General features: G+C 37.1%; 1 protein-coding gene across 6 annotated transcripts in view; it reads right to left on the bottom strand.

Moving 5' to 3' along the window:
* Positions 1–13917, bottom strand: part of CLEC1A (C-type lectin domain family 1 member A) — a 47766-nt gene that overhangs the window by 14979 nt on the left and 18870 nt on the right. For 4 of the 6 annotated variants that reach the window (XR_010321908.1, XM_023549116.2, XM_023549118.2 and 1 more), the window contains exons 2-4: positions 13469–13634; positions 4482–4580; positions 2048–2224 (exon numbers count right to left, since the gene is read on the bottom strand). Coding sequence is in view for 5 of the 6 variants with exons in the window: in XM_023549116.2 (XP_023404884.1) it covers positions 2048–2224; positions 4482–4580; positions 13469–13634 (442 nt within the window). In the remaining variant the exon portion in view is untranslated. Of the gene's footprint in view, positions 1–2047; positions 2225–4481; positions 4581–9449; positions 13635–13917 lie in introns of those variants that run through there. The other 2 variants (XM_023549119.2, XM_023549117.2) reach the window with 2 other exon arrangements.

Here is a 13917-nt window from a genome sequence, read left to right as displayed (position 1 = left end):
TCTGCTTTCTACTTTGTGAGTAGCTTCTTAGGACTTAAAAACTTGTGCGTAGCCATCTAAGATGTATCTACTGATCTCATCCTGTCTGGAGCAAAGGAGAATGAAGAAAACCAAAGACAGGAGGAAAACAACTAATAAATCACAGCCTCCACCAGCCTGAGCCCAGAACCAGGTAGTGCCCAGCCACCACTACCAACTGCTCTGACAGGGACCTCAATAGAGGGTCCCAGACAGAGTAGCAGAAAAATGTAGAACAAAATTCAAATTCACAAAAAGACCAGACTTACCAGTCTGACAGAGACTGGAGAAATCCCCGAGACTATGGCACCCAGACACCCTGCTAATTCAGAACTGAAGCCACTTCTGAAGTCTACCTTTCAGCCAAAGTTTAGACAGGACTATAAAACCAACAATATACATGTGTGGAACATGCTTTTGTTCGATCAAGTGTATGAGACCAAATGGGCAATGCCTGGCCAAAAATAAGAAGGCAGGAAGGGACAGGAAAACTGGACAAATGGACACAGGGAACCTGGGGTGGAAAAGGAAAAGGAGAGAGTGCTGAGACAATGTGGAGATTGCAACCAATGTCACAAAACAATGAATTTTTGAATGAAAAACAAATTTGCACTATAAACTTTCACCTAAACCATAATAAAATTTTTTAAAAAGATAGTATTTCAGACCAAAATAAAATCTATCATTTGGTAAATAAAACAGTCATGAAATCACTTCAATGAAAAAAAAAAAAAATCCAATATGTTTTATATGGTATGTATCAGTAGGCACTCAATAAATACTTGGTGAGTGAATGGATGGATGGAAAGATGGATTTATAGACAATGAATAAGAAGAAAGTGAGAAGTGGAAAGCAGTAGAAAAAAACTGAGAACTAATATCTAACCAAAAGTATATAAAAGTTTGTGTGAGAATAAGCAACTTCATTAATACATTTGCATATAGGTTTTAAATTTAGATTAAATATAGTTTATTTGTACAACTTCTCATTTGATTTGATTTTATACAGTTGGATGCAGAATCCAGAGACCACTGGTTTTAAAGAAACTTGGATTACCTTCCTGATGATATGATATTTAACAAAGAAATGAATGTCAGGAAAATAAGAAAAGAAAGAAAATTGTGACCAGTGAGATCAATAACCATCTGGGAAAGAGTGGATCCACTTAAAGAAACAGAAATATGGCTAGCAATACTATTTACTGGGTAGCCACACAATCGGGATGTATGGTTAAGACGGGGAGAAGTGCATGGAAGACTAGGAGCCAACATCTTATTTTTGAGTTCCAAAAAGATAAATAAAAAATGGGGACTTGAAAATGTATATAGCTTCCTATGCATGGATGTAAAGGAGATCAGAAGGAAGGGCTGACTTGAATAGAGTAGATCACCACGAATTCCAAGAAAAGGACAATCACTAACTGTTAGAGAAAAAAACACAGGTCTGAGATGATGCCTCTAGTCTCCTCCAGTAGTATTAACTAAAACATTGTTCAAGGTTGTAATCACTGTGGTCCTTATTAAAATACAGATTTTTGGTACCCAGCCAAGTTATACTGAATTCAAATACCTGGGATTTGATTCAGGGTCTCTACATTTTTAACCTGATCCCTACATGAATCTTAAATTTACCGAACTGTAGTTATGAGATTGTTAACTTCTTAACGTGGAAGGATTTATGGTTACATTATGAAACGCATATTATTATTAGATCTGTGTGTGCCAAAGTAAATTGAGAAATATCCCATTTTTTATTTACTTGCAGTGTTATTTTTGGGTCTTTTAAGTTAATTCCTTTTATTGTTGAAAACCTCTGAATTTAAAGAATCCATTCATGCGTTACAACTCAGACATATCCCAACCATATGATTCCTACATCTGGTGATGATCTTGATAACCACTTTATAGAGTTCATCAAGCAGTTAGTTAAATAATGCACAGTTCCCAGGTACACTGATGGAATTTTCAGCCTTACATTGACAGATATCATGAGGGTAAAGGGGGCGCTTGGTGATCTGGGCCCACTTACCTCCAGTTTTATTATAGAGTTCACGGCAGAGATTTTCAGCCATACGCTGAAGAGTTGCTGCAAGCTTTCTGTTCTGGGCTTCAAGAGACTGCAACTGTTGGGAGAGATTCCCTAATCTTTCTTCCTTTTGAGAGATGCTGTCTTGCTGAGTAATGGAGAGCTGGTAGAACTGAAAAACTAACCCAAGTCAACAAGTCAGACTTATATCTTGGGAATCTGTCTTTTTCTACACATGGAGAAGACAAATAGTATATTGCTTAAGATCTCAGGCTCTGGGACCTCAGATTGCCTGTATTCAAATCTGTGCCCTAGTACATAATACATGGTATGACTTTGAGCAAATTAATTTTTCTAAGTCAGTCTGTCACCTGAAAATGTGGAATCGTAATAGCAATTTACAGTTTAGGAATAAATTTCTAGACCATATTTACTGCTCAATAAGTATTTTTGTGTGCACTGTCAAACTATTAGTTAAGTTAAAACCACAAAGTTATACATTTGGTAACCATTATATTGAGCATTGAAAATATAGTAGTATTTAAAATAGTCATCTCGTCTTTTCTATACTTTTACAGGTTTGCAATTAAGCTCAGTGAGAACAAGTAACTTTCCAAACATCAGGGAGAACAAGTAACTTTCCTAATATCAGTGAGAACAAGTAACTTTCCTAATATCACTTGTCTAGAAGATTACTACACCTACATTTAAAGCTCAGATTTCTAAATCTATGTGGAGACAACTGCATGAATCTTGAGACTTACTTTATATCCTTAAAAAGTGCAGTGGTTGTAAAGCAATCGTTAATAATATCAAATTTTTTTAAAAAAAGGGAGTCAGGAGAGGAGCAATAACAAACAGATGTATTTCCAGATATAGATATATTTATTTTTAAATATTAAAATTTAAGATACACCATCAAAAGTTCTAAAATTTGCTGTACAAACCCACTTTTTTGACATTAAAATCTGATCTTTTAAACAAACAAAAAGACTAGAAAACCAAAAAAAAAAAAAAAAAGAAAGTGAAGAGCGAAGTCTGAATATAAAACAGTTACAAATATGGAAGCTATTAAACAAACTCTATCAATAATCACTAAATTGTGAACAGTCTAAATATACCAGTTAAACAGCAGAGACTATCAAAGTGGATTTAAAAACAAGACCTAAGCATATGTTGTCTATAAGAAATATACTTTAAATATAAGTATACTAATGCGAATACTAAATAAATCTGGAGAGGCTATATTAATTTCATATGAATGGATAAACAAATTGTGGTACATCTATATAATGGAGTATTATTCAGCAATAAAAAGAAATGAGCTATCAAACTACAAAAAGACATGGAGGAACCCTAAACGCACATTGCTAAGTGAAAAAAAGCTAGTCTGAAAAAGCTACATACTTTATGATTCCAACTACATGACATTCTGGAAAAGGCAAAACTATAGAGCTAGTAAAAAGAACAGTGGCTCCAGGGATCAGGTGAGGGAAGAAGGGATGAACAGGTGAAGAGCAAGGCGTGTTAAGAACAGTGAAACTATTCTGTACGATGCTGTAATGGCGGATACATGACATTATACATTTGTCAAAACCCAAAGGACTGTACAAAGAATGATCTTTATGGACTTTCATTAATAGTAATGTATGGATATCGGTTCATCAACTGCAACAAATGTATCACACTAATGCAAGATGTTAATAATAGGAGACACACTGGAGAGAGGAGAGAAGGCAGACGGGAGCTCTGTACTTTCTATGCAATTTTTCTGTATACCTAAAATGAAAGAAACTGCTCCATGGGACCCTTTTTCTTGAATCGTTGTAGTCAGCTGTTTAGGAAACACTGCTGTAGGTTCTCAATCTGATGAGCCAGACCTTGCCCTTACAAACGTGAAATTTAAAGACTTCTGTACGTCTAGTCAATTTTTTTTTTTTTCTAATTTTCAGAAGTTTCTGCAAAATGACTGTAGCTTTCTGGCCTTTTTGAAAAATACCATAGTGATTAAGGACCTAGTGTACTTTCCTTACATTGAATGGGTGGGATCTGAACAGAATCTTTTCCCTCCGCATTAGCCCACTGTGCTACCCAGAGAGCAAACACCACAGTGTCCTGTTCTTTTGTGAAATGGGAGCGGGCTGAAACATGGATTCATTAGATGTATTCAGTTTTAAATATTAGTGTATAAACAAACATACACACAAAAAAAGCCTTCTTATCTCAAAATAGAATGTATAATTCTAGTTGGCAACGGACTGCTGCAGTTCAAGGCTACTTTCACTACTCATCATGTAAAGCAGTGCCATTTGAATAAGGTACATTGAATTGTCCACAGGCTACCAGAATTAAAGTAAAAACAATCTAGAACAAGTGTTTCTCATCCCAGACAAGCCTTGGCACCAGGATCTTCCCCCGAGTCAGAACACAGACTTACACAAAATCCCCAGGGCTGCCAGGCCAATCAGTAGCACCAAGCACAAAGTCAGCACGGTCAGGGTCAATGGTCGCCAAACTGAAGAAGGAGCCTGGTGCTCTGCAGGGAATAAGAGAGAACAGGGTTTCGATTTTCCTTTCTTTTGGATCTAAGTTAGCAGCAAGCAAGTCAGGGGAGCTGGTCCTGGACAGGAATAAATGATGCAGGCCAGCAGTGAGCAGTGCAGAGCCAACATTTTGTCTCGCACAGGCTCAATGCCAAGCCTCACTGATAGCTAGGTTCTTTCTTAAACTACCCCTTTCTATTAGCCCCCAAGTCCAGTTTTGCTCTGGATCGAGTTACACATCATTATCTTTATATGATTGCTGGCATAAACTTGTTTTTGTCAAAAGTAAAGTTAAAATCTCTCTAGAGAATGCCTAAAATGGGGCTTGAGGATCCCTGAACCTCAAAAAATTTTTTTTTCTCATCAGGAAACATGGAATTAATTTGGTGCTATCCCCCCCCCCCCAAATTCCATGTATCTTTCTTCCAAAAAAAAAAACAATAGTGCATCAGTAATAGGAAAAAGCTCATTTTTACTGTTTCTCTTTGTCAAAAGCCTCTTTTTGTGAGGATGATGTTCATTCATTCATTTGATTTTTTTCTCTCCAAAAATGGACTCTAGAGAAATGTGGTCATCGATTTCTCAAGGATGTATCTAAGCCACCTCTATTTCTGCACCAGTTAAATTATGAAAGAGCTGTGGCCAGCATCCTTTCCTTGCCAAAACCTCCACAAATCTGCCTGGTGGTACTTGCAGAAGCTCCACTGTGAGTTATCTATCTGAGTCTTCCTGCCTCGGTGAATTTTCTGACAGAAGGCCTTCAATCAGGTGCAGGTAGCATCTAGCTTATGATTAAAATGAAACAAAGGGAGAGTGAGTCCCTGGAATACACTCCACTTTCATCGTGACCTGTGAGTTCTGCTTCCCTTTGAATTCAATTCAGCTTCCAAAACAGAAAGACTAAAGAGGCATAAATTCTAGGAGACTTTTTAATCTAGACTCCGTCTAGCTTTTTCACCACTTTCTGAACCATTTTCCTCTCACACAAATGGCCCTACTTATAGTGGCTTTCTGTTCTGTCCTTGATCCAAACAAGTTTGTCCCTGTCTTAGTACCTTTGAATTAGTTCTGTCTCTGCATTAATCAATTCTCACATCAATTATTGGCAGGCTACCTCCTGTTATTCAGCTTTTGTTTTAAATGGCACCTGATTGGAAGAGGCCAGAAGTCCATCCCTAGCACAGCACCCTCTTATGTATGTTTTTTTTAATATTAGGTAATAGTTTCACGCCTTTTGTTTGGCTGGTTTTTGTCTGTCTCTTTGTAGAACATGTATTGCATTAAAGTAGTAGACTTGTCTATTTTGTTCACCAGTGTCTTTGCAGCACTATAAAAGTGCCTAATACATAAGGGATGAATAAATATTTGAATGAGTAAATGGATGAAGAATTAAATTATGAAAGATTAATACTTCCTAAATGAAGTAAGTTTTATAGAGACACAGAGAATTATCTAAAATAAAACTTAACAGGTTGTTTTCTTTAAAATCTATTGACTTTTCAGTAGTACTTCTGTCAGCAGAGGGCAGGCTCAGCTAAATGCATTTCCTAGCCATGCTGTTTTCTATATGCTGACTTTGTGAGAGTTTGTATCATGAACAAATCTGAAAGAGATTTGCTTTCTCCCCTGTTTCCTTTGATTAACTATCTGGTTTAGTCCAAGTTTTCCTGGAAATGGATGCTTCCTCATGCATTGGCCCTAAGAGTATCTCATACCAGCCGTGAAAGAACGAGAGCAGAGGTGGAATATAGCCTAAGCTAAGCATTTTTTCCCAAACCCTAAGCCTTTTCAGAGTTCTGTATAACCCAAGATAATTATCCTGTGTCTGCTTCTACATCCCAGAGGTACAGCACTGTTGCGAACCCACCATCCATGGTGACTTTATTTTTCTCCATTGCTCTTATTACCATCAACTATGTTACATATTTTATTTGTACTTTTGGTTTGTGTCTGAAAGTAAACGCCTTCTTGAAAAAGATCATGCATTTATTTAGTCACTACTGGTTAAGAGCTATGGCTGCTAACCAAAAAATTCCGCTGTTAGAATCCACCAGCCACTCCTTGGAAACCCTATGGGGAGTTCTACTCTGTCCTATAGGGGTGCTATGAGTTGGAATTGACTCAATAGCAATGGATTTGGTTTTTTGGTAGCCTAGAACCTAAAACAATGGTTGAAGTATAATAAACCAAAACAAAACAAACTCGTTGTTGTGTCGATTCTGATTCACAGCGATCCTGTAGAACAAAGTAGAACTGCCCCTTAGGGTTTCCAAGGAGTACCTGGTAGATTGGAACTGCCAACCTTGTGGTTAGCAGCCATAGGTCTTAACCACTATGCCACCAGGGATTCCTGAAATTTGATAGGCGCTCAATAAATGTCGAAAGAATGTCTATTGTTTATAAATATCTCTGCTACACACCTGCCTAGGAGTCCTTGGGTGGCACAGTTAATGTGCTTGGGTGCTAATCAAAAGGTTGGCAGTTGGAGTCCACTCGCAGATGCTCAAAAGAAAGACCCGGCAATCTACTTCCAAAAAATCAGCTCCTTCGGGGCACAGTTCTACTCTGGCACACATAGGGTTGTCATCAGAATTGACTGTACGGCAACTAAGACTGGTGTGGATATCTGCTCAAAATTATTTACATTAATACATTTCTCAAGGGCATAAAAAATAAAGAATCCTGTCTCTTTTATGTTTAATATTCTGCTGGCCAAAATTAGAAATAATAAAAAGAAGGTGAAGAACCAGGGAAATTAACCTAATTATCCTTAAAAAAAAGGATAAAAAATAGTGAACTAAATTTTTATGTTGAAGTGAGGCCCTGGGCTTTGAGGAATTAGAACATTGTTTCATAATAATTTTATCCATGAAAAGAACAAATACACGATTCCTCCCTGGGGTTGCCTATAGGACGGAAAAAGAAAGAGCTACTGTTTTCTCCTGCTAGTGGACTAAATAGTTTCAAATTTCCTTCCAAGAATCATTTTTTCCTGGTTATATTTGGAGATTTTTCTATTCTGGCTCTGTGTTCTTCCCCTCCTCCCACTGGACCCCATCTTGTTTTATCTAAAGACCCCTGCAAACACCACCCCCAAGAGTTTCTGTGGCTGATGTGGCCATTTCCTAGGCAGCCAGGCTTCCACGGGGCAAGAACTATAAGGTGGAAAGTTTCTTTGCTTCTTTCTCTTGATAGTATTTCTTCATCTAGGTGTTTTTCTCTGAACTCTGAGTCTAACGTTCTTGAGTTTTCTTCCAAATGCCCTTGACTGTAATGAGGTCTTTCTCTAGGGACCACCAAACCCCAGAACAAGACAGATCTTTACAAAAATAAGTTGCTAGGAGGTGTTTCAGTTTTGCTTGGCTTTATTGTGGTTTTATTTTTTGGAAGAGAACCTCTTTGCTGTCTCCTGAAGCATATTTAACAAAGAGGTGTGGACAGGCCCAGGAATGGTATAAACATCTCCAGAAATAATAAGATATATATAGAAAACAAACATCCCTTTCCTGTATCCTCTTACTTTAACCATACTATAAAAGGCTATAGTGCCAGGGTCAAATTTTGAATACAAATTCCTTTGTAGCTATATGAAATTTGTAGATGAAAGGAGAAGTCATACTTAAACAATTACTCTGCATCAGGCATCAGAGAGGGAAAAGTTTGCACTCTTCTATAAAAAAAAAAAATGCCTAGGGATGGAGCTCTGGTGGCACAGTGGTTATGAGCTCAGCTGCTAACCAAAAGGTCAGCAGTTTGAATCTACCAGGCACTCTTTGGAAACCTTATGGGGCAGTTCTACTCTGTCTATAGGGTCCCTTTGAATCAGAACTGACTTGTTGGCAATGGGTTTGGGGTTATTTATGCTCAGGGATTAGAAGGCATAAAACAGATATTATCTATATAGTCTCTTAGTATGGTCTGAAATACAAAGGGTCTTAAAACTGGAAAAGACACAGAGAGTTTCAACAATTTGCACAAAGCCACGTTGCAAGCTAGTGGCAGAGCCGGGATTAGACTGTCATGCTTCTATTTCTGTGCTTACCACCACACTTCATATACTTCCCTGTGAACCAGGATTCACAGAGCCAACAACAACAAAAAACTCATTGCCATCAAGTTGATGCCAACTCATAGTGACCCTAGTGGAGGCTAAGCTGGTTGCAAGGTATATACTTCAGAAAATTATTATCTGATCCTTCTACCTTGCTGGAATTTTAACACTTTTCAACCATGGGACACTGCTAGTCCATAGCTGACTATTGTTAATATTTTTATTTTTAAATGCTTTCTTTTTAACAACTTCTCTTTGTCTCTGAAATCCTCGCAGATGGCAAGAGTAGACACACCTGTTCGTGGGAGGCCATTCAAGGTTCAGTGGGTTTGAGGGTGCTTTTCTGTGTTCCTGAAAATCCAGGTTTCCTTTTTCCTATGGTTGTAGTCCAAATGTTCTCTATTTCCATTCTTTCTATAAGTAAATGGCTCTTTTCTTCCCATTCTCTCAAGACGATATGTACGTAAGGAGAACTTATGAGCTCTTTCCAGAATATCATTGACTTTCCAACTCAGAGAAACTAGAGGGTTCATTATATTTTTCCATTTTCATAAAATTCAAGTCAATCAATTTTATAATCCAATTGAGAAGTTTTCTTTCTGAGACACGGCTCAAAAATAAAACTATTATTAATAATTGATAACATTCCTTGAGTTACTGAGATAATGCCCTATGTAAATTATCTCATCCATCTTCACGAACACCTAAGAGGTAGATAGTATTATCATAGCCATTTTGCAGATGGAGAACTGAGTCATAGAGGGCTTAGATACTTTATCCAAGTCCACACAGATACTGCCAAAATACTTACTGAGTGTGTTATATATGCCATAGTATTTCATTTGAGTCTCCTAAAAATCATTCAAGAGAGAAACAGTTTTGAAGTTTATTTGGATAAAAATTCAGAAGCATCAAATAGTTAATTAACTTGCTCAAGATTGCAAAGGCAGTAAGTGACAGAACCAGAAGTGCTATTCAATCACCCTGATTCCAGAGATGAACATTTCCAGTCATTTTGCTATGCCAAACAAATCTCACAATTATAGTTTCCCCTATATGACAGTTCCATTATAGAAGCCCCCATAATGGAATTATAAAAAGACCCTAGTGTTCTACCACTTCCAACTTTTCACTCCCATAGTGTGCAATGTCTTGGTAACAACCATCTGAACCCATACCTTTTCCATTTAACTTTCTAAAGTACATGTTTAATCATGCCACCACTATTTAAGCCTGTTTTTTTAGCCTCATCTTCCCACATCCTCCTCAGACATCTCCCCCCACGGATGACAACACTCTTCAGCCCAACAGCCTTCTCAGCAGATAAATCCCCAAATTATTTTATCTTAATCTAAAATTCAATCCCAAATTCACATGTCATTCTTTCTCTCTAAGCTAGTTTTTTTTTTTTCCTTAATTTTACTCCTTAAAACTTTGCACCCTTTACATGTGCACCAGGCTAGCTCTTGCCTCTCTGTTTTTTTCTTTGCACATGTGGCCCTTGGTATCAGAAAGTCACACAGTGTCCCCTATTTCTGTCTAAAAAACCTAGACTCAGATTTGAAGACCCAGGTTAAATGCCACCTGCTCTAGCAACATTTACATGACTCAACACAGTCATTCACTCATTCCTATTTGTATCTGTGGCCCGCTCCATTTCTTCAATAGTGCTAAATGACCTTCTATTATAGCTATTGGTTCAGATTACCCCTTCCATTTCTCTAAGCACCTCAGAAATACGGGCTCCCCTGTGCCTACCATAATGTTTGGTACTTAGTAGATGTACTTTAAAGATGCCTTAAATTGATTAGACTTGAGTTAGGTCATGGCTCTGCAGTGAGGGGACCAGGCTCTAGCTGAGGAGAGGAAGCTAAAAATCTGGGGAAAAAATGGAGAATATTGGTATTTAGTATGACTAAGCCAAAGACGAAACTTGAATTGATTAAAAAATTGAATTGACTATTAAGGGTTTTTTGTTTGTTTTGTATTTTTTTTAACCCAAGCAGTTTTTCATGTTCTCTTAGTGGGATCACATTTAGTCTCTAGTAGGAATTTTGTCTTAGCAATTAATTCATCCTTTCTCTCCACTGTAGTGTTAACGTGAAGGGCTCTACTTGCATTTATTTTTAACCTTTGAATTAGAATTGTCCAAAACTTAAAAAAAAAAAAATTAAAAAATTTCTCTCTTAGCCCTGTAATATCCGTGTAGTAACGCTTTATCTCTTCTCTTTATATTCAGGCTCCTCAGAAAAGAAGAAAAAAGAAAATGAATTATATAGCTTATCTTACTAGTTCACCTTTTCAACCACTGCTATCAATAATTATCAATAATCAGTTTTCCTTCTTATTGTCAAAACAATAAATTATGTTTAGCCTTCCTCTTACTTGAACTTATTTATCATGTATTATTATTTATTTGTTTTAATTCACTAACCATTTTATTGTCATTGACCTTTCCATTACTCTTGAAGTTACTGTCTCCTGGCTCTCTGGATGTCTTTCCCTCCTGGTCCTCCTTCTGTCATCTTGTGTAACTCAATCTTAGTAGTTCTTTTGGACTCTCTTGCTCTTCTTGCCTTTCATTTGTTGATATTCCTTAAGAATCTCTTTTGACACTTTTATTCTTTGTCTTTTCATTTTACATGGCCACCTCAGTGATCTCATTCATTCACTCCTATACATTTTAATTACTACCTAAATGTTTTATTTCCCACATATTTATGTAGCTCAGAATTCTGCATGTCCCTCCACCTAAAGGTCTCTGACCTAAAGCTCAATTTATAGTCTTTTCTATTTCTCCTGTAGTTTCTACCTTAGTTAATGGCAGCGTCATCTACATAATATCAGGCAGAACCTAGTCAACCTAAGGTCTCCCTTTGCTTGTCTTCCTACATGTAACCAATCACCAATACTTTAAACTCTATCTCCTCTACTTTTTTTCATATCTGATTCCTCCTCCTTATTCCTACCATATTAGCTCAGTTCAGAATCTTCTAACCTCATGTCTGGACTAGTGCAAAAACCAGTTATCAGTTCATCCACGTTCATGCTCCTTCAATCCATCCTCCTTATTGTAACAAAGATGGTCTTCAAAAAACACAAAATTGATTATGTTACTCTCTGTTTAAAATCCCTCAGTGAACTTATATTCCTTTCTAAGTAGACTCAAAATATCTCAGTATGCATAAAAGGTCTTCCCTAAGTTTAAAGACGGCATAGAAGGCCCTCCTTAACTCTCAGCCTGTTGCCAAGCTTTCTCCTAAACTCTATAAAAAAAAAAAATACCCGTCCAAAATATGTTGCTTATAAGTTTCCTATAAACCCAAAGTTACTTAAAATTTCCCTGGTTTGCCTCTCATGCCTCACTCTGCTTGTAGTACCCCACATTGCCCTCAACATCCCCCACCCAACTCCTGCCACCGTATCATGTAGGACATCTTAAAACCAACTCTTCTCAATGGTGTCTCCCTCTGTGAAGCCTTTCCTGACCTCCTCTACCCCTCTATCCTTACCAGATAAAAGTGAGTAAACTATCCTTTGTACCATGCCCATGTTTCCATCACAGAACCTGATTCCACTTTTTTTCTTAGTTGAAAACTGTATTAGGCTATAAGCTTTCTCATAAATAGGTATCAAATCATCTTTGGCACTATATTCTTAGTACTTGAACTGTGTACTTGTACCTAGTACTTGAACTGTGCCTTGTATAACATGACTCCAAACAGAAGTTTCTGGAAAGTTGGTGTAATGTCATTGTCTTTCATTTTCACTTTCTGTTTACTGAATTGTTTGACATCTTTTAACACAATCATATTTATTAGATTGAATTTTTTTTAAATATTAAAGGTAAAGTTATTTATTTTTATTAATTCTAGAGAAAAAAATATAAATTTTCCAGTCATTATTTTGAATCTGGATAATTGATATTGCCAAGAAATTCCTAGAGTGATCTCTATGCCTCTGTTATTTTAACAGCAAAGTTATATCAGATTTATTTAGCTAAGAAATAAATAAGATTCTATAAAGACATTCCTGTAAGTATTTGCATTACACAAGAAGATTAAAAAAAAAGATATCATACATGTACGGTAAGATGACTATTTCCAGATGTTTGCCCCAAGATACCTTCTTGTAAACTTCACTCCTACTGTTTTGATTTCCGTTTCTTACAAACAGACGGCCAGATGATGCTGTTAGCGTTCTATAATAGTCCACCTCCTTCTCCTCCCCCCTACTCTTAGCAGAACTTATTCGTACACCCTGTTCCCTGATTATGCAGGTTGCTAACCCTTGTGAGTGTTCCTGCTTCCAGTCAAAGATGAAAAATGAAATTATACACAGGCCATTCAAAACCACACCCTTAGGAGCTGACTCCATGTAAGATTTGTTGGAGGAAAACATATTGTATCCTATTACACATATCCTGTGACTGCAGAAACTAACATCCCTGCTTTTGTCACTCAGCTTCATGTTCAGGAGGCTGGAAATCCCCAATGACCTTTAACATCTTACTGGTAGTCTAGAAACAAAAAGTCATATCAGTGGGTCTCAGGTGGAGGCTCATACAATACATAGAAAGTAAACAGAAAGGTTTATTTATTCCATTTAGTAAACGGAAATGGAGGAAAGGTTGAAAAGTTATTTGAAAAAGGAGGAAAACAGTAAAAAAAAAAAAAAGGTAAAGAAAATCTGGATATGGTCAAAAGGGAAAAGACATGTTAAGATACAAACACTGAAGGAATACCTCTCTGATGCTGACTCACAAAATTGTAAACAGAACACCTTAGGAATTCTCAAGGAAAGGAATATAATAACAACAACAACAAAAACCTATTGCTGTCGAGCTGATAGTAAACGTATAGGGCAAAGTAGAACATCCCCATAGGGTTTCCAAGGCTGTAATCTTTAAGGGAGCAGACTGCCACATCTTTCTGCATGGAGAAGCTGGCGGGTTCAATCCACTGAACTTTTGGTCACCAGTGCACCACAAGGGCTCCTTGGAATAAAAAAAAAAAAAAAAAAAAAAATTTTTTTTTTTTTTTATCACCACCTAGACTATAGTAAAAGGAAACTCATATTTTTGGAGTGTCTGTGATGTACCAAACACTTTACATAACTTCTCAACTTAAGTACTCATTGTTGTTAGCTGTCATTGAGCAGGCCCTGACTCATGTCGATTCCATGCACAACAGAATGCAATGCTGCTCATTCCTGTGCCATTCCCATGATCAGTTGTGGGTCGGAGGTTGTGATCTATAAGGTTTTCATTGGTTGATTTT

This window comes from Loxodonta africana, chromosome 4 (assembly GCF_030014295.1).
Source record: "Loxodonta africana isolate mLoxAfr1 chromosome 4, mLoxAfr1.hap2, whole genome shotgun sequence".
Classification (NCBI taxonomy): Eukaryota; Metazoa; Chordata; class Mammalia; order Proboscidea; family Elephantidae; genus Loxodonta; species Loxodonta africana.
Note: the sequence above shows the minus strand (reverse complement) of the source record. Positions and strands in the feature narration are given on the sequence as shown.